Source organism: Mchenga conophoros, linkage group LG12, assembly GCF_057382185.1.
Source record: "Mchenga conophoros isolate Kocher_MC1m ecotype Shallow Benthic linkage group LG12, M_conophoros_male_GT1.1, whole genome shotgun sequence".
NCBI lineage: Eukaryota > Metazoa > Chordata > Actinopteri > Cichliformes > Cichlidae > Mchenga > Mchenga conophoros.
In genome coordinates this window covers 16,331,241-16,352,566 of record NC_140537.1, presented here as the reverse complement: position 1 = coordinate 16,352,566, position 21,326 = coordinate 16,331,241, and the positions used below count along the sequence as shown (strand labels likewise).

General features: G+C 40.1%; 1 protein-coding gene across 4 annotated transcripts in view; it reads right to left on the bottom strand.

Moving 5' to 3' along the window:
• Positions 1 to 1,272: 1,272 nt before the first annotated feature.
• The window catches only part of LOC146562361 (GDNF family receptor alpha-2-like), a 73,109-nt gene continuing 53,055 nt past the window's right edge, over positions 1,273 to 21,326 (bottom strand). For 2 of the 4 annotated variants that reach the window (XM_085294053.1, XM_085294054.1), the window contains exons 5-9: positions 16,714 to 16,826; positions 15,640 to 15,780; positions 10,792 to 10,934; positions 3,414 to 3,443; positions 1,273 to 2,452 (exon numbers count right to left, since the gene is read on the bottom strand). In XM_085294053.1, coding sequence (XP_085150179.1) covers positions 2,327 to 2,452; positions 3,414 to 3,443; positions 10,792 to 10,934; positions 15,640 to 15,780; positions 16,714 to 16,826 — 553 coding nt within the window. In that variant the 3' untranslated portion in view covers positions 1,273 to 2,326. Of the gene's footprint in view, positions 2,453 to 3,413; positions 3,444 to 9,130; positions 9,836 to 10,791; positions 10,935 to 15,639; positions 15,781 to 16,713; positions 16,827 to 21,326 lie in introns of those variants that run through there. The other 2 variants (XM_085294055.1, XM_085294056.1) reach the window with 2 other exon arrangements.

Genomic DNA, 21,326 nt, shown 5'->3' with positions numbered 1-21,326 from the left:
AGTGTGTGATTATTGTGCGATTATTTGCTACAGGTTAAAAATCCTTACAATTCACTTGTATATATTTATATCTATATATAATGGATATCTATATATCTACAGCCAAAAACATGGTGGTTGCTTTATGAAAATGTGTTGAATGTGGAAGGCAAAGACAAATATTGTGCTGAGATTTTTGCCATTTTGCAGCAGTAATCTGCAATAAACTCACCAGTTTAGGAAATGACTGTAATTTCTGCCAGACCGAACCAGCCCGTGGTGGTGAAAGCACACTGAGCTGAGTTTCATGCAACATTCATGATCCGGGCAGATAGTAAACCTTTTCTAAACCCTGCCTGCTAACACAAAGCTGTTTGGTTCTATAGCAGGCATTAATGTGTCACAACACTACACTTGATGTGCTGTTTGAAAATAAAAACTTGTTTTTGGTGAAACTACTGGTAACATTCATTCAGAGCAGTGGAAAATTATGAAAGCATGAACACACAAAAAATGTCTCTCATCTGCAAAGATGCCAGCGCAAGTCTTGATTTTTTTGTTGTTCTTTCAGCATCTGTCAGAGCGTGTGTTTCAAAAACAAACACAATGCACGGATGGGCAAAACGATATTCTTATGGGTGTAACATCATGCATTCGGCCTCATCTTGTTTGCAAATGTGCTCTTTTATAGCTACGTCCAAAAGATTGTGGCTAAGTTGATTGCTGATTTGCCCAAGTTACACAGAATGACTTTCATGTCCTTTTAACAGTGGACACCAAGCAGCTGAAGACATCAGCTCCTCTTCTGAAGAGTCAAAACAAATTTGCTTGTGTGGAACAATTTCCCATTAAAAGGAAGCCATTTAAAGGACAGGCTGACATTTTCACATGTCTGTTAATAATACTAATAATAATCATCAATAATAAGAGGCAGTCACACACACTCAAACGGGCCCAATCTGTTAGTGAGAGGCTGTTATCACTCTTCTCCGCTCCTCTGGACAAAAACTAAATGAAGAAAAAGTTCAGAGACTCTTAAAATTGGAAACAAAAGAGCTGGAAGGTCCCAAAAACGCTTACCAGAACTGCAAGGTGATTTTACTCTCCAATTACAATATGCATCATAACCTCTGCTGTCTGACGGGGCAAAATGAACCCCCACACGGGCAATTCAAAATGCTCCTCACAAGCTACTTTTCTCCTGCTTGTAAACCCATTCACACATTGTAATGAGTTTGTACACACATAGACAGACACACACAGTAAACAAATATTACAATATTCACACACACATTATGGCTTTTTCAAGCAGTTGGAGCTCGTTTAATTTTATCCCTGTATACATTCTTTGTGATCAAACCTTAATAGACAAATATAAATGCAGATAATGAAATCCTTCCTTCAGTACCAGTACAGAGCCACCTGTGCATACAATAATGTCCTTTAAAGGTACTAGATATCATTAGGCTGAATGAAAGAAAAAGTGTTGTTTATATACATAGAGACAGAAATATACACGTGTGCGGGTGGACATATGGCGAACACCCACAATTATCAACAACATCTTAAATGACCATAAGACCATTAACTGTTTAATACGGCCGCCTTTAGCTCTTTTCGCTGCCTGCTTAAAAGGTACACTGTAGCACCCAAATGAAAGCTCGGTACTGTAGATTGATTATGGTCACAGATACTATACCAACACTTAGAACATTGAGTAGGCTTTACAATTTAGAGTTTACACTAGATTTGAAGAAACAGAACGTAATCATCCCCCATCCATGCCTCTAAATGTGCAATCTGTTCATCCAAGAGAAGATTAAGTCCAAAACCCAAAGCAAATAAAAACGATTCCTTCTTTTTTTCCCATCTCACTATATGACATTTACTTCAAGCTCACTCCTTTTCTCTTTGCAACAATTTCTTTTCTGCCAATCCTGCCTTGCCTTCTTTTAATTGTGTTGTTCATTCCCCCCCTCTCGCCCTCCTTTGGTGAGAAAAGTGCAGAAGTCTTTGACATGAGCAGCTTCAGTCCTCTGGGTTTTTTTCGTGACTCAGTCAGAGAGCGGCCTTCATGGCCTCTCATACCAAGGGTCTTTTGTAAAGCCATGTGCTCCATCACAGTTGCGGTCTGCCCGAATGATACGATAAATGAACAACAAATTCACAGTTATAAAATTTCAGTCATTTCCACCTCTCTCGGCCTTTTGTTTTTCTCTTTCGTAAATGCCATCCATGTCAACTGTCCAGAGAATCAGCCTTCTTAATATCAGTCACAGGAATAACACCTTCTGCATTTGGGATCAGCTTGTGGGTGGATGACCTCTTTTTTCTCCTCCTGGCGCTTCTATAAGGCATGCTGGGCCAGGACCAGAGCCAAAGCCAGGCTGGGAAGCAGAGCCCAGACACTGGCATAGAGACAAGAAGAGTGATCCTCTCCCAGGTCCATGACACCACCTCTTGGTTGGTGATACTGGGCAGATAGAGAGGGACACACAGAGGGAGAGAGAGATCCGCAAAAGGTTAGACATGACTCACAATTCATGCTGCTTTCCTGTTCTGGCATTTGATAAGAGAGAGGTCAGACAGGACAGGAGGGAAATGAGAGAGGACAGGGTCACTGCTAAAGAGAAGAAGAGAAAACATCATTCAGAAAGTCAAAGCAAGAAATGACATTCGCAGTACATCCACTTTGGCATGAACATTAAGTGTTTGATCCACCAAACGTTTTGATATGTGAAGTATATTTCAAGCCCGTGCTGCTTAGTATGCTCCTTGCTTCTTAAACAAGTTGGCAACAAAGGAAAGCTTCTTGTGTGCACTTTTTCTTTTTTTTTTCTCAAAAACTCTTTTAGGCTGTGCCAGCAAGTCTCTAAACAGTTTTTAAAGCTATCATTACAGACTTTATTTACAAGAAAAACATGCCACGAAGCCAAACACACACTACAGAAGCCAGCGGCGGCTATGGATTTCTTTTCAATATTTCATGAGGCAAATCTTACAGCAAGTAGAGGCCCAAGAAAACAAGACCCCTTGTTTGAGTGTGCACAATCAAAACGCTACAGTGTTTATTCTTATGCACAAGAGAGAATAAACTTGTGAAGTTTATTTTCCCACACTGTTCACATTATGGCGGAGACGAGTGGGAATCAGCACAGATATTAAATTCTGTGGCCTCCAGAGTTCCACCGTTATACCCGTGCTACAATGGGTTTTATTATATGCCGTTCCATAAAATTGTTAGCATTTTGAATACTTTTTCAATTTTCTCGGATTTCTGTAACACAAAGCATAACCATTTGCCTTCAAGTTAAAGCAGTCCTGCTCAATTTGCAAAGGTACCATTTTCAGTCCTGCACAGCAATACAGAGGCACATCATAAGGAACATGAAACATTTTCTCCTCCTCTTTCCCCTCCTCCACCTTCCCCTCACCTCATCTTCACCATGTATTCGCCCATTTCGCTGTGCACAGGAAAAAAAAAAAAGAAAAGAAAAAGATTTACTATGATGTTATCTACCAGCACTTCGTCTTCCACCAGAACGAGGCAACACATAAATGAGAAAATAAACAATGAAACGAGAAAATTGTTGAGTTATTTTAACAAGACAGCCATATTTTTGCTTCTGTGAAGAAGGATGCAAGAGGGAGAACGAGGGAGACAAAGGGGGTGTTTCCAGTAGCCGCAGTTATCACAGTACCTGTGTTTGTGAATTTGCACTTTACAAAGAAATGATTGAAATGACAGTTGCCAAAAAAAGAGGGGTGCACGCGCGGAGGAGCAGCACTGGGTAGCCTGACAATGCACCAAACACATCCGCGACTAAAAGCCAATTAATTAGCAAGGGCAGTGATGTGTGGCAGCAGCCTGTTGACATGAGTCCAGATCTCTAGCTGCAGCCAATATCCACACATACACTCAGGCTTGTGATAAGCTGCACACACATGAACAAAGGGATAAAGCACAAACACATGCATATACATGACAGAATACAGACAATGTCGAAATGTCCTTATTTGTTTACAGGCAGAGAGAGCGAGAGAAACAAAAGCATTTATTTAAACTGTTAAAAATGCACGTGACTTGTCATTTAAGTGGTAAACACACATCTAGACAGCACTTGTTTTCATTCACTGTCAAATTTGCAGCGAAACTGCAACTACTTATTGAGTAACCCTGAGTTATGTAGCCTTTTCCCACCAGTCAGTTCCATTCAATTGAGCTGAAAATCAACAGTGACAGGGTTACATGAGAGCACAGACAACACTAGCCTTCCGCTGCCTGCGAGCTCAGAGTGTGTGTTTGGGTGTGTGTAATGTGGGCGTGGAGACTGATCACTTGCACGAGTTGCTTTTAATAAAATTTAACATTTCAAAGAAACACATTGCAAAAACTGTAGAATCAGTAGGCACTTCCTGAACACAAGTTTGGTAAATGTGAAGGTAATTGGTTTGAAATGGCATCGCATAGTAACATTGAGTCATTTGAAAGAAGGCACAAGGTGTGGGGAAAAAGGCAAGCTGTACAAAAATCTGCTAATGAGGCTATGTTGTCAACGTACACTCACCGGCCACTTCATTAGTTACACCTTGCCAGTTCCACAATGTCTTCAGAGCTGTTTTAATTCTTCATGGCACAAATTCAACAAGGTGTTGGAAAGATTCCTCAGAGATTCTGGTCCACATTGACTTGATAGCATCAAGCAGTTGCTGCACATGCATGATGTGAATCTCCTGTTCCACCACATCCCAACACAACCATCAGAAGAAGGATACAATGTGGCCATACAGGGATGGACATGGTCAGTAACTAAGGCGAAGTAAGCTGTGGCATTTAAACAATGCTCAATTTGTGTTAAAGAGCTGGAAAAATGCCCAGAAAGCATCCCTCACTGCATTATACCACCAACAGCCTGAACTATTGAAACAAGGCAGATCCATGTTTTCATATTGTTCATGACAAACTCTGACCCTACCATCTGAATGTCCATACTCATAACATTTCAGAACAACTCACAACATCTTTCCAATCTTTTCCAATTTTGGTGAAACTGTGTGAATGTGGTGCGCTTTGGCCTCAGTTTCCTGTTAACTGACAACAGTGGCAACTGGATTGGTGTTTTGCGGCTGTAGCCCACCAGCTTTCAAGCTTTGACGTGTATTCGGAGAAGGTCGTCTGCATAAACTGGCTGTAACGAGTGGTTATCTGAGTTGCTGTTGCCTTCCTATCAGCCTGAGGCAGTATGGCCATTCTCCTCTGACCTTCTCCATCAACAAGGCATTTTCATCAAAGGCAACGACTGCTCACTGTATATTTTCTCTTTTTTAGACCATTCTCTGTAAATCCTAGAGATGGTTGTTTGGGGAAAATGCCAGTAAAATCTCTGTAGAGTCTCAGAAAGTACTCATCTGGCACCAAAAACGAAGCCATGTTCAACGCCACCTTTCTTCCTCATTCTTATGCTTGGTTTGAAGTTCTTGAACATGCTTAAATGTATTTAGTTGTCGCCATGTGACTAGTTGATTGAACATATTCCTTAACAAGCATTTGAACAAGTGTACCTAATGAAGTGGCCAGTGATGGTCATGGTGAATTATCTGTTGCTTTTATATAATGGCCACCACTTAAAGATCCCTGACTGATTGTTTATTGAATAAGGTTTCAAAAACCATCCAATCTATGATAAATGTCATTCCCACTGAACATTTTCCCCTTGATTTGGGTTCAAAGCCCTCTAAAATCACAGTGAACTTGTTTGATGTCTAAATCAAACTTACCTGATGTTGCAACAGAATTTTAACCACTACATGTTCAAATAACTGACTATATATATATCTTATCTTTCTTAAAGTCATATCCTTTTACACAGTAATAGATTTAAATAAAAATGCATATTTACTTACAGCAGAGAGCAATAATATAATATCTCCTGCTGAGATTGGAACCGAGTCCTTGGCATCAAATGAGGGTTTATCCTTTTGAGATACACGAATATTTTGGAAATTCAGATTTCTGTACACCCGCACTGAGATTCCAGGTGACTTGTGTGATTTAACATATATTATTGTTGTTTGTGTCATATATAAATGACTTAAAGTATTAAACTGCTTTATGCAGAGTGGTCTATTTTTAGCCAAATCCTTTGAGTTCATATTAGAGCTACTACATAGAAGCAAAAAGATAGTACCCACTTTGACTGTTATCAGCCCTTTGAATGGCCAGTTATAATTTGCAATCTGTCCCATAGATATGACTAGTAGACACCCTCCTGGTACCTGCCTGTAGCCAAGATGGTACAAGATAGTAATCACGATAAACAGAAAGTAATCCAGATCAAGTGATGCTTTTCGCAGTTGTGGGAATAAGTACATGTTAAATCTGCAGTTGATCAGGGATGCACCAGTTCAACTTTTTCATTTGCAGTACTGATATAAGATAATCTTGTGTAAGGCAACGTCGGGCTGAATTTAAACATTACTTTCCAAACTTCATAAAGCACAATATGGCTAATAAATATTTGCAAGCTTATTCACTGAAATTGTGTTTATTAGTGAAATAATTTAATCAGCACCAGCATAACGCAAATGAACGGTGATTCTTTTTCCATTTGTTTAATTTCACCTTAGTATACTGCACTTTGCTGCCTTTGTCTTCTCCCAGTTTTACATGTGTGCATCTCCTCACGCACAGAGTGGAGCCGAGGACAACCTGGTATGTTAAAGCAGGTCCAATAAATAATGAACATAACAAGTGTGAGACTGAGAGCGAGAGAAGCTGACAAGGAAAACTCATCTGAGCTTTTCACCCATCATCAATCCACAAACTCCTGCAAAGAAAATTTGATGTAGCGGACATGAAATACCTTGAAACCGCTAACTGTTTGCAGTTAGCTCCCTCCATAAACTCTTAGAACTGTTTGCCACCAGTACACTGCTGGCATAGTACATAAATATTTAAAAACACAGACCTGAATTTAACAGATCGGCTGCACAGAGCTGCTCACTCACTTTAAAAAAAAGAAACTTTTTTAAGGCAGTACAGGAATAACAACTGATACAAATATTGGATTGATGCTTATTCATCACCTGGAACGTTGAGCTTTGTAATATGTGTTTAGTGATGTGAAATGGTGTGTTTTAATCTAAACTAAAATCTTGTTTCCAAAGACTAATCAAATGAATTTAGTGCCTTCCCAGAGAAGTAATTTTGGCGCCTCAACCAAACAGTGTGTACAAATGAACATAATCAGTACGCCAACAAAACTTCCAAACACATGAGGTTTTAAGGGCCAAATGGTTGGTGGAAGACCTTGCATACTGGTGACATGACCCTGTAAACAAGTGATAACTGCCATTCAAAACAGACTTAGTTTGCTTTAGAAACTGTATCAGTTTGTTGTAATGCACATTTAAACTGGGTACACAAATATCACGTGTGTAACCTCACCACTGGAGTTGGGAGCATGGCACTGCTCAGTTATACCTAAATATGGATGCATCTTTACAGTGCTCAAAGGACCAAGCTTCAGACCACATGTTTACTCAATGAGCCACAGTGAGATTTACAGCTCTGGACAGTCAGTCTTCTGCCAAGAGGACTCATACCATAACAACACACCCCCAATTTATCTGCCATGGAAGTTTGACAAGTTTTAATTGCCAGGCATAGTTGTCTAAGAACTCAGGGCCGCCCAAAATGTCGCTACCAGCTCCCTCTCTAATTATAAACTTCCTGCTTGAGTAATCACACGTCTTATTGTTTCCTAATTACCATTTTTACAATAAATTAAACACCATGCTGCAGTGAGACAGGCACTGAGCAGTGCATCAATACTGACACACACACACACACACAACCTTTGGAGAAAGCGGTTTCACCACCCATTCGCCCTCTGCTATCCTCTCTCTTTCTCTACCTTTCGGTAATACACACACTGTTAATGTTATCAGCTGTGCTTATTCATTAATTTTCCTCTTTGCAACATTTTTAGGGTGTCAGGTTTTACAGAATTGAAATCCAAAGACACAAAAGGAAGACTAAATGAACAGAAAGTGAGCCGTTTTCTTGCAGATGCAGAGACACAAAGTCTAAAAATGAGCCAAAAGAAATCCAACGGAATCACAGGAGAACACAATGGAGGGGCACTTGTAAGTACAACAGATGCAGGACTATTTATGCACAAGGGGGCAATCAGGTAAGTGGAAACTGAAGGGTAACGAGACAGGTGTCCAGTGGAGGCAATGAAGTTCCTCAGGTGGTTGAGTGTTGGTGAGCTCTATTTGCTTAGGCACAGGACTCTTGGGTTGCACCAGCTTTGTCACCACAGGACACTCAGCTAGGACAGGTTAGGACACACAGGCTGAGTTTTAGGGACCCCAGTCTCACAGGGGATACTGGTTTGGACACAGTATACATGGTCACGGGGTAGCCAGAATTAAAAAAAAAAGGAACTCAGGGCATGGAGTTTGGGTAAACACTCAGGCGGAGGAATTGGCTGCTGAGGCTGCAATCGGCAGTGTTGCCAAGGGCTGCAGTCGCTCTTTTAAGATGGCAGAGATTTAAATGCTGGTTTGGGTAGTTGACAGGAGCAACAGCAGGTGGCAGACAATCTAGCTGCACACTTAACCCAATTTGACTTCTGGTGGAAGTTGGACCTGCAGGCTTGGTAGCCTTGAGGTATGGCTTCCCTCAGGAGCACAACTACTGGGTGAGGCCCCCATTGCCTTGGTAAGCCCCTCTGGAGATAGGCTCATATTCAGTTCCAAAATTCTTCTCAAAAAACGAGAAAGCCACCTGCTGCTGTTCAGACTCTACTGCTGGGTCCAAGGTTTGCAGAACTGGGACCCAGCAGTGGCATGCACAAGGTAGACCGAATGAACAAAAAATGAGTTGTTTTATTAGGCTGATGCAATAATGCAAACTCCAAAACAATCCAACAGAAGGCACAGCAGTGAAATAATAATAGGGAAAAAAATGGATTTGGAAAATAAAATAAACAAAGATCTAAACTTTCTAAACAGAAATAACAAGAGAAACAAAGCAGAAACTCAAACTTTAACATATTAACTAAAAATTCAAGACCGAAAACAAGGCTCAAACGCAGTGATCACGACATAAGGTTTTAATTTCCTGTGTTCCAATCAACGAGGGTTTGTGTGCAAAGCACAAAACTGCACATTTAACATTTAACGGCTCTGATGCGAAATGTCTTAATGTAGTAGTTGTTCATTCAGAACACAAATTTGCATTCCTAAACCGTGCACATTACTTGGATTTGGATATGTAACAGTCACTGAAAAATGACATGAACAACAACATCAGCAGCAGAATATTTTATAAAGCACAGTTTTATACCGCTGCCAAACATGGGCACATGGGTCTCCTGCAAAGGTGAAAAGCATCATTACTCTTACTTTAGAAAGCTGCACAAAACATCTAAAATACATCTGTAAAACACAGCCGTAATTCACTGTGAAAACTAATCCAACTCAACAGCTAGATAAAAAGAAAAGCCTCTTCTCGACCTATAGTGTAAAGTGAAATATTTCTGTAGCAGAGAGACTCATAAAAAGAAGGATTCTTTGGTGAATAACTTAATTCTGTCATTTTTACACTTATTTGAAGAGAAAATAAAGAAGAGTTATGTTAAAAGACAAAGAGCTATGCATTTGTGCAGCACAGCATTAAAAAAAGTGGTAATGTTTTCTGCTCCAGACAGTGAACCTAGTTATAGTTGAGTTAACTGCAGTCTTCATAGTAGACAGCATTCAGCAGAGAACAGGCCCTGGGCCAGTATTTTAGAACATCTAATCCAGATTAAGCCTCCACCTCCCATTCCTTTCACTCTTTCTTTGTCTGTAAGAAAAATATAATATTTCAACCACATGTCATCATCTTGGGTGTGTAGCATAAACTGTATTATCATAAAGCGTCTGTTTTGATGTGCCAATTGCTTTAACAAGCATAGAGATTGTATGTGATGCGAATGTGAACGGTGCAGCACGTTGAGTCTTATTATTTTGCCACTGTACAAAAGAGAGAGCGGAGGAGTATTTTTGTGATTCTCCTTGCAGTTGGTCCATTTTATCAAATGTATGCAGAGAAGTAGCAGGAAAGAGATGAAAATGTATATTTTTGATGTGACAAAAAACAAAATAAAGCAACATCCACATCTATTTAACTTTTACAGTGAGTTGACCTAAATGTGTCACGATTAACTAAGTTCAATGAGGAGAGAGCATTTGAAAGAATTGAATATGATTTCTTGAGATCTATTTGCTGATAAGATGAGCCATCATGGCAGAAAGGAACCCCAGCATTGATAAGATTTAGCACAGAACTTCCCCAAAAAAACAGCGATCTTACTGTGACAGGGTACAGAATAAAAAAACAAACAAACAAAACAAAACATGATTGTTAGCTGTTGCATGATCAGGCACATTGCAGTGAGTTTTAATGCATGCAGAGTGGAGGCTGATTGGCTCAAAGAAGGCAGGCAAGAAGATTATTGGTCTACAGTAATGACTGTAATATGGATTGTAATGAACAGTACTGAGTCTGGCAGCGTGGGAAAGTGGGAGCAATGTAAAGAATAGACTAGCAGTCGAACCCCTGGGAAAGCAAGCACATGAGTGATTACAGATCTTGCTTATTGAACATACACAGAAGCTTCATATTAGTAGCCTTCAAACTGCAGAGCATACCCGATTGCCAAACAGGCAGTAAATAACAACTCTAAATTACATTTTGCCATCACATTTAACATCTACATGTAAAACATCCCATGTAATGAAACATTGAGAACCTTTTACCTTTGGGATAGTCACTGGGAGATTTTCTGAGATCTCCTGTGTCGATACAGGGTCTGGCTTCGGTGTCGCTGAGGGGCCTGGGACAGGCCCACTTTTGTTCTGTGTGTTGTCTATCCCATAACCAAAGGCCTGAATGGCATTTCCTGCAGGAACAGAGACATAAAGTCATTTGGGTTTGACTGCCATCCCAACAAGAAGCCAGCTAGCAGACAGACAGCTCTAAGTCAACTTTTTGGTACCCTGCCCAATCTTTGGCAACTAAAGGAATGAGGCAAGGCTGAGTGAGACTGAGGAAGGATGGAGCAGAAAGAGCACAGAGAGCCAGTCTTTTTGCTTTGTCAGTAAGCTTCAGAGAAATATGCCAAACTAATCACAAATTGCTATCCGAGTTTTGTCTGTCATTACTAAGCACTGCCTTATGTTTTATTTTGTAAGTTATGCCTTCCTTTTTGACTGCCTCGCATATTTATGCTATTTATTAGCGGCGGCACAAAATATTGATAAGGCAATAAATTGAATCACTTCCTCTAGCGATACATTATTGATACAGTTGTGCCAAGCATCTGAGAGCTAATTAATTGTATTTCATGCATTATAAATGAAGTCAATAAATACATTTTCCTTTTTGCCTTTTTGAGCATTTTTTTTAAAGTTTCCATTTACACAGATGTTGTGATCTATCACAGATGATCGTCTTGCAGTGTGACAGCATTTCGATTAGGAGCAAGTCACGAAAGAACTGGATCACGAATTAATCTGCGTTTTCTATGATCCTTTATAAGCGAATCCTGCGGCGACACAACAGATTATATTTATCAAATACAACCAACTTTGCTTTATGTTGGATTCATGCATATTACAAAAAACTCTCTTACGATGCAACAGCCATTCTCAAACTGCTACGAGCTGACTAAATAGCGCTAAAATGACCACGCTTGCAAAGATGAGTCCTAATTTGTTTGTTAGCATGAAAAGCAATACAATCTTTTAAAAGAGGGAAATCAACTAGTTCAAACAGAGGACAGCATGTGAATAAATACGAGCCCTAGCATATCAGCGCCTGCAGATGTGCTGTACACGTGTTTAATTTTGTGTCTAAGTGCATGTGTGTGTCTCTGTAGAAATGTGATAAATCCCTGTTCAGTCAGCTTTCCAGCTAGATATGGTAAAAATAGGCGCTGAGTACCTTTTCACCGCTCATCCGTTTAAAACACAAGGCTTGTTTCTCTTTGTTCAGCCAGAGAGAAGGCAAGGCATGTAATTGCTTGGCAACCACCTCCATTATAAGGTCAGCATGCAGAGATGACTTTGAATAGATTTATGTGACTGATCAAATTCAAAACATTCCCAAACAAAGGAGAAATGGCATTTCCACACCACCACACAAAGGACAAATAAGATAGTTGTGGAATGCACATGCATAATCAGATGACTACACAGTCCCTAGTACTACCGGTGCTTGGCCACATAAATTTGTCTGTCACATTTGTTGGTCCGCCTACACACAGACACACGCACACACAAGTATTTGAACAGCAAAGACACTCACAGAGGTACACATATGCACATTCACTTGCACACAAAACACACAGAAGAGCACACTTCATATTTTTTTATGCTGGTCGACACTGACAATTTGGGCTTCTGCTAGAAAGCAGGAGAGTGGTTCAGAGAAAAATCGAGTTCACTGGCGAGGCTTAACAATGTCAATGCTAGCAGTCAAGAGCTAGTGGAGTGCTGCTAAGACCTGTAATGTTAAGCATCTGTTTGTCAGGGTCAGCTATGGTTAGCAATCCCCCTCAAAGATGTGAAATGGGTGAATAAAGTCATAGATCAAACTAGTTGGCTGGGGGGCCTCCACCCAGGATGTTTTACTGCACCCAAATGTTCCACTGAGTGATTAAGCTCATTGCCAACAGCAATTCCATTTTTTAACGGCTCATATTAAGCTTTCCTTTAACCCCTGGGCACAGCCTGTATTGTCGCACCTGCAGGGATAGATGAAATGAGAAGGAAGGAGAGAACAAGAGAAGCAGAGACAGGGGAAGGGGGAGTCAGGGTCTGACTGTCATAATACCTCTAAGCTGGAATGTTCTTTGTTGGCCTCCCATATATTTTATACAAATCGGAATTCTAATCTAGTCTTCTGTTGGACCATTGTTTTTGCTGGAGCTTGTAAGGAAAAATTGGGAACAGTTCAAGGACAGTAAATGAACCATCTAAAGCATGTTTTTCTGATTTCACTTGAAGTATGCTGTGATGGATGAGGTATCAAAATGAACTCTGCTGCAGATCTAAAGGTTTACACTAAATATTTTCTCATGATCTACAGCACAGTTAAAGCTGTAAGAATTTAATTACATAATTAAATTGGTAATGACGATGCAATACAATTAGCTCAAGATGTAAACAGATATAAATCTAGTTTGCATACATGGCAAAGATAAAAGAAGAGTCTATATAGTGACATATTATTGTTATAATTAAAGTTTTTTTACCTTTAAATAACAGCTTCAGATTTGTCTTGGTCACTAATTTTACCCCAACACATGTCCTGGCAACATATGAGCAGAGTAAGTGGTTTCCTAGAAAAAGAGTGTTGCCAAGATGCTTAGCTAGAGCAAGCTCTTTCAACAGAAGTGGTGTGCATTGAAGTTAAAGAGGAGCGAGCAGGCCAGTCTGCTAATTAACCAAAACTCTACCACATTCGGGTCTGTGATTCCTCCCTTTTCTGGCCAACTTTAAATTAGATATCTGGATAAGACTGAGTGTACAAAAAGAAAGAGTAACGTTTGGACTTTCTGCCTTGTTCTGACCAAAACTTGGCTCACTAACAACTTGCCAGACACAGCGTTTCTGCGCAGATGTTCCAAGCAGACTGAGACTCGCGGTCTGGGAAAATCTGAGAAGTTGGACTCAAGTATTTCTCTCTAATTAAAAACCATTGTTCAGCAGAAGTGGAGTATATTAAGGTCAAATCACAGCTGCTGTCTCTGGATTTGTTGCACTTGCTTGATGTTCAGCTGTTTCTGAAGTTGTCAACTCATCAGTTTGAAGGATGTTTAGCTACTACCTAGAAATTTTAATGGAAAGACATCCATAAAAATATCCACCCATCCATTTTTTCCTCTCCTTGTCCAACTCAGGGTTATATACACTGTGGAAGGGTTTCCATCCTGCTGCAATTAGTATGCAAACAGCTGTATTTATTCAGCACCAATAACACTAAATTGTTTTTGTACACAGTAAAATCACCTATTGATAGCCAGTAGGGGCAAAAAGAATTGAATGTACCAGAATCTGTAATTAACACTTGTGGCCACAGCAGCGGCTTTTGCCACTGCTAATCAAATGCTACATGCTGCAAGAAGTGGTGGCATTAAAGCTACTGCACAATTAGAAATGGTTAAAATAATGTGAGAGAAAACATCAGAGACCAATCATATTAATATTAAATACTGACCTTGGTGATTGAATTGAAGTTTTACTTTTTAACTTCTTCTTTTTCCTTACATGTATTACCAAATTTTGCATCACACCTTCCCATTTTTTTCTTTAACTTTTTAAAAAAATTTAACTTTTATTTTTGTTTACTAATGCTGCAGTTGCCATGGTTATGTTGTTTTGCTTGAATGAAATTTTATTTAAATGTCTTTCAGATTAAGGGGGTTGAATATGCATCTTCCTGCACTGTGACTTTGTGTATATCTACCTCCCGGTGTGTTGAAGTTTATCGCCTGTTCCCCTCGACTGCAAAGAGGAGATGCTGCATTTTGTGTTATTTTTCGAGACGCCTCCTCAGCTCCCAGCCTCATCCCTCATCCTGCACACTCAGCTAAAACGGTAACCCAGCAATCTATTGAAATGGTCTGAAAGCATTATCCACACAATAGAACATGGTAAAGGCAATGGTGTCTTGTAGTACTGATGACATTGCTCGCTACACCATAGCAAGGATGGAACTTGCTATATTTTACTTTTCAGTGAAAAAGCATAAAGATATTTGAAGAAACCCTTCTGTCACGCTGCACCCTGTATGTTATGCATTAGATATACAGATGATATGTATTTTAGCTCTCCCTATTATTCCATTTGCGCTAGTCTGTTCCTTTTCATGACATTTTTCTCCCCTAAGCCCTTTAACTCTCTTAGATTGAATGTGAAAATGACATGCAAATGGTTTCTTTTGTATTAAAGTCTGGGCAGATCTTGCCCAAAGGAGGGATGAGAAATGATAAGAAATTACTTGCATCTGAGAAACTAAGAACGTTTAATTCCAACTTAATCTGTGGATAAAGGGATATCTGCAGGTTGTATTCAATTCTCTAACAGACAATTTTATATAATGATTTCAAGTCCATCCAGCCATGCATTAATCCTTCATTGACAAATATTTACATGCAATCCTTCTAGCCTTATTTCATTATTAAATACACAAAATACTTTTTTCTTCTTCTTTGAAATAAAAGTGATTTGCAAAAATTTTCAAGCACCTCATTTCATGCAGACGTTTTGATTTTCAGATGTCTAAAAGCTATCTATTACCCACACCCTCTAACCACATCTCTTGTTATTTCCACATTCAGTCATGCCGCCAACATCCACACTTTAAAAACATCACATCCACAGTTATTTCGCTGAAGAGCTCAATGACACTGAAAACCAGAATCTGACATGAAACCATTAAAGTTTCATAAGACTGAAGTTCACAGCTCTCGCTTCTCTTACGTGGCTGAAAGAGAAAGTTCCGCATCGCAGGCTCGTACTTTTTATCAATAATACATGCCTGTTTGGCCTCTATCAGTTACAAAACATATTTCAGAGAATTCATGAGTTGTGACGGCTTACTTAGGCATGCGTTATTGGTGAAGTACCCCAGGAAGTTCTGACATTCCTCCTCTTGGTTTCCGCTGCCCTTGCAGGTGCACCATGGGGAGATGGTCCAGTTGGAGAAGCTGCTGTCCACGTAGTTGGGAGTCACGTCCGTCCCTGCGAGGGCATCCACACAGAAATACAGTTATGTGTCACTAATGGACAATAATGGATTACATTTACAGCAAATTGCATACAAAATGCACAACAAGGTGTTAGTCACAGGTATGAGTTTGCACTGCATTGTTGGAGTTTACAGGGAGGTGAAAAATTGTGTTATGCTTTATTTTAAATGGAAAGTGGCCATTATGTTATAAATATTTTGCAAAGTAGTTGCTTTAGGAAGTGTGTGCCCTGTTTGAATAAAGCACTACAGTACCAAAGCATTTTACTTTCCAAATGTTTCTATGTGTCAATGCTTTTAGCTGGTGTCATGAGTGTTTGGTACATTCTGTGTGTCGTATTTTCTAGAGAAATCCAGGAACCACCGTGGAATATCATCACTTCATACTGCATGATTTATGACACATGGTGGGGAAGCACTGACTGATACTGAAATATGGACACTTCAGCAACCACTAAGCATCAGAAAAAGCCCTTTTGTGTAAATTTGCCTTTAGATTTATTTTTTTAGCAAGCTCTGTGGTACTGCCACAGCATTACCTAGCTGCTGCTGGCTGAGACTGAAAAATATGCATCTACTAGTCAGTACATATTGTTTATTTAACGTTTATTGCAAGCAAACAGATGTTCATCAAGTGTTTTAATTAAATAAAAACTCTCTCAGTGCCTCTGCTCCCTAATTACTTCTAGTAGTGAACTAATGCCCAGTGTACTGGTGGAGATATCAGTTTTAACTCTGCTGTCTGGTCCTCATGATGAAAGCAGCCTGGACTGCTGGCACGCTGTCTCATGTTTTTGGAGTATTTTTCTTTATTTCATTATGTGTGTGAAAGGTAGAAAAAAAACAGTGACATTCTGAATCTGCCTTTCTGTGTCCACACATTTCACTGCCGTCATTTTCTTCTCACAACGTAGCCATGTACTGACCAACGAGCCTTGCAAAGGAGGCCAAGCAGGCTTGGTGATTGTCTTGGTTAGGACAGGTGCTCGCTGCGTGTGGAGTCATCCCGCAGTTCTCTTTGTAATCAGCCAGCCTAGACCTGCACAAAAAACATGAAGCACAACACAGACAAAGAATGAGAAGCACAGGCTCAGTCATAAAGTCCACGCACAAGATGAAAACACACAAATACAAAAAGCTGGGCGTAATTTTTTTGGCACAGTTTTTTCTACAGAGCACCTGCCAATTATGACCAGCGTCAAACTGGGAAAGTATATACAACATCTGTTCCCAGGCCTCTACAACAGGTGTCATGAATATCAAACACTTATGCCTCATAACCAACAAGCTATTAGTAATATTCAGCAGAGACCCAGTCGTAGTGCTTTTGTATAAAGATGAGAAAAGATATGATACGGCTCTTTTGGCCATAGCTTCTGTGCTTATCCTGGATCTCTTAACCATCTCCCGAACTCACTTTCCCCACAAACCAAGGAGACTGATAAAAATAGTATGTTTTGTTTCGGTGTGTTTGTGATAAGAGCTTTAAGTCTGTGAAGGCCCCCAGGGTGGCATTGCTAATCCACTTAAGTAAAACCTACTTAAGTTGGGAGTAGCGTGAGTAAAGTTGCGCTGTCTGTACTGTTCACATCACAGCTGCCCACAATGTTAATCACAATCCATACTGCATTTCTCTTTTTCCTCTTTGCTTCTTTCCGAGTTGTGCATGACTCATTCACTCGGCCTTAAGTTCAAAGGTACCTTAATTTACCTTGGGCTGTGTTGTCCTAGTGAACACACAAAAACACACATATATACAGAAGAATAGGTTTAGTATTGATGAAATATGCTATCTGGGTTGTTGAATGGTTGATAGGCTAGTGACCCAGCACTACCTGATAACCACTCCCTTCTAAGGAACTTAATGGTTGCCAGCAGCTCATTCTTCTGTTTTTTTTATTGTCAGATGTCATGGTGGCTTTCAAAAGTAAATATTATGGGTTTTATTATATTTAAGCACATCACTGTCATAATTGTGACATATTTTGAATTACATAAAGAAATGAACTTGGACTCAGACACTAATGAGAACGCCTGGAGGTTTTATCTTAACAGCGCTTTTTCCTCATATAGAAAAGAAACAGAAAAAAGTGACTATGCTTTATTTATATGCACATTTATATGTATTAGACGCTTTATATGTCTGATGACTCACACATGAATGTGCCCCTTTTTGCATTTTTTTCAGACAACATACATATATTTCTAGATAAGGGTTTCATTATTATTTTGGTGAAATAAAAACTTTATCTCAATTCTAATGCTAAGCTAAGCTAATAATTTCTTAGTTTAAAGACAACAAAGCATTTAATCATCAGTTGTTTTTAATCTCTGGGCCCTCTTCCAAAGTGTGTCTTTGGTCCTGTCGCCCATCATGGCACTTGGCTGCTTGTGCCTAAGCCTGATTCTATCACAGGTTTCTTCCTGTTAAAAGGATTTTTTTCCTTCCCACTGTCGCCAAGTGCTTCCTCATAGGGTCGAACCACCAACCTTCCAAACAGCATATATAGTGGGGCAAAAAAGTATTTAGTCAGCCACCGATTGTGCAAGTTCCCCCACTTAAAATGATGACAGAGGTCAGTAATTTGCACCAGAGGTACACTTCAACTGTGAGAGACAGAATGTGAAAAAAAAATATCCATGAATCCACATGGTAGGATTTGTAAAGAATTTATTCGTAAATCAGGGTGGAAAATAAGTATTTGGTCAATAACAAAAATACAACTCAATACTTTGTAACATAACCTTTGTTGGCAATAACAGAGGTCAAACGTTTACTATAGGTCTTTACCAGGTTTGCACACACAGTAGCTGGTATTTTGGCCCATTCCTCCATGCAGATCTTCTCGAGAGCAGTGATGTTTTGGGGCTGTCGCCGAGCAACACGGACTTTCAACTCCCGCCACAGATTTTCTATGGGGTTGAGGTCTGGAGACTGGCTAGGCCACTCCAGGACTTTCAAATGCTTCTTACGGAGCCACTCCTTTGTTGCCCGGGCGGTGTGTTTTGGATCATTGTCATGTTGGAAGACCCAGCCTCGTTTCATCTTCAAAGTTCTCACTGATGGAAGGAGGTTTTGGCTCAAAATCTCACGATACATGGCCCCATTCATTCTGTCCTTAACACGGATCAGTCGTCCTGTCCCCTTGGCAGAAAAACAGCCCCATAGCATGATGTTTCCACCCCCATGCTTCACAGTAGGTATGGTGTTCTTGGAATGCAACTCAGTATTCTTCTTCCTCCAAACACGACGAGTTGAGTTTATACCAAAAAGTTCTACTTTGGTTTCATCTGACCACATGACATTCTCCCAATCCTCTGCCGTATCATCCATGTGCTCTCTGGCAAACTTCAGATGGGCCTGGACATGCACTGGCTTCAGCAGCGGAACACGTCTGGCACTGTGGGATTTGATTCCCTGCCGTTGTAGTGTGTTACTGATGGTGACCTTTGTTACTTTGGTCCCAGCTCTCTGCAGGTCATTCACCAGGTCCCCCCGTGTGGTTCTGGGATCTTTGCTCACCGTTCTCATGATCATTTTGACCCCACGGGATGAGATCTTGCGTGGAGCCCCAGATCGAGGGAGATTATCAGTGGTCTTGTATGTCTTCCATTTTCTGATGATTGCTCCCACAGTTGATTTTTTCACACCAAGCTGCTTGCCTATTGTAGATTCACTCTTCCCAGTCTGGTGCAGGTCTACAATACTTTTCCTGGTGTCCTTCGAAAGCTCTTTGGTCTTGGCCAAGGCGGAGTTTGGAGTCTGACTGTTTGAGGCTGTGGACAGGTGTCTTTTATACAGATGATGAGTTCAAACAGGTGCCATCCATACAGGTAACGAGTGGGGGACAGAAAAGCTTCTTACAGAAGACGTTACAGGTCTGTGAGAGCCAGAGATTTTCCTTGTTTGAGGTGACCAAATACTTATTTTCCACCCTGATTTACGAATAAATTCTTTACAAATCCTACCATGTGGATTCATGGATTTTTCTTTCACATTCTGTCTCTCACAGTTGAAGTGTACCTCTGGTGCAAATTACTGACCTCTGTCATCATTTTAAGTGGGGGAACTTGCACAATCGGTGGCTGACTAAATACTTTTTTGCCCCACTGTAACCTGCTGTTCCTTCTGCTCCACAGCCACTACGGGCTCTTTTTCAAGAAGGTCTTTGATGGGATGTGGCATGCAGCCTTGTGGATAACGTCAACCTGGTCTGAATCAGCAAACACCTGTATGACAAGCATATAAGCCTTATTCTCTTGAGTGACAGCATGGGCAGCTGGTACTACAGTCGGAATATCATCAAGTATCTACTCTCAACCACCCTCTCCAACATACACCTGGAGAATTATGAAAGATGCCTTGAAACAGCATGAAGGCACAGTTAACACTGGAGGAAGAACAATCACCAGCCCACATTTTTATATTCATGTCTTTGAAGGGAAAGAAAGAAAACTCCCAAGCTTGGTGGAACCTCTTGGTAAAGAAGCCTCAGCTCTTAGTATGGGTATCAGAAAAAGGAAAGGCCAAGCTCATACCTAACAATCCACAAGACATCAACTCTGAAATCAAAATCAGCAGTCTGGAAAAAGTATCTTGGTTTCAACATATCAATGAAGGCTCAAACCCTGGAATTTTAGAAAGGATAGTACACAGCCGCAACAGCAAGACATGAGACCATCTGGAGAGACAAGACCATCTATCAGAGGTCAAAAATCCACCAGCTGTGTCTTGTCAATTTTCCTGCGAAACATAGACACTCACGGCAGAACTCCAAAGAAGAATTTTGGCAACACACGGAGAGAGAGAGAGAGATGCTACAGGAAGATTTAAAGTCCACAGACAGATCCAACAAGTAACAGGACCGCACAATGATCTCCTCATAGTTGTCATAAAAAAAGAAAGAAGTTGAGTTGTTTATTAGTTAAAGTTTTTTATTCAGGTTGTTCAGATGAAGATTTTCTTTTTTCTTTTTTTTCTTTTGCTTGTTTCTTCATTTGCATATGTCTATGCTGGAGTCAGACAAGTTTCAGTGTGTCTTTCATTTGCCTGAGAACAGCTTTGCCACTGTATACACGACCGACACAGCTCTCCATAACAGACACATTACTGTTTATTCCTGTGGCTCCTTTTTCCCCCTCCTATTGTTTTGCTGTCCAACCACTGCTGACAAGATGTAAAAATGTACCTCCACTTGTGCCAGTAGCATTGTCCTCTTACTGCCTCTTGACTCCATAAAGCTACCTCAAATTTACATTCAGGGAAAATACATGAAGTCTTTTCCTGTTGAGTTGCCTGAAAATGTCTGAGATAAAAATCCTCCAAAAATATAAACTTAGACATGTTTTCTTCAAAGAAAAGCATGAAAAGATATGTGAATTTTGACTTTTGTACAGCAAAACTCTAAAATTATTTATGAATAGTTACACATACTGTACTTACGCTGTAAGAAAATTAGAGTTATGCATTTATAGCATTGTATTTATGCACGAGGGATGCATGAATACAATGCATTTAAAAAACAAGAACAATATGCTG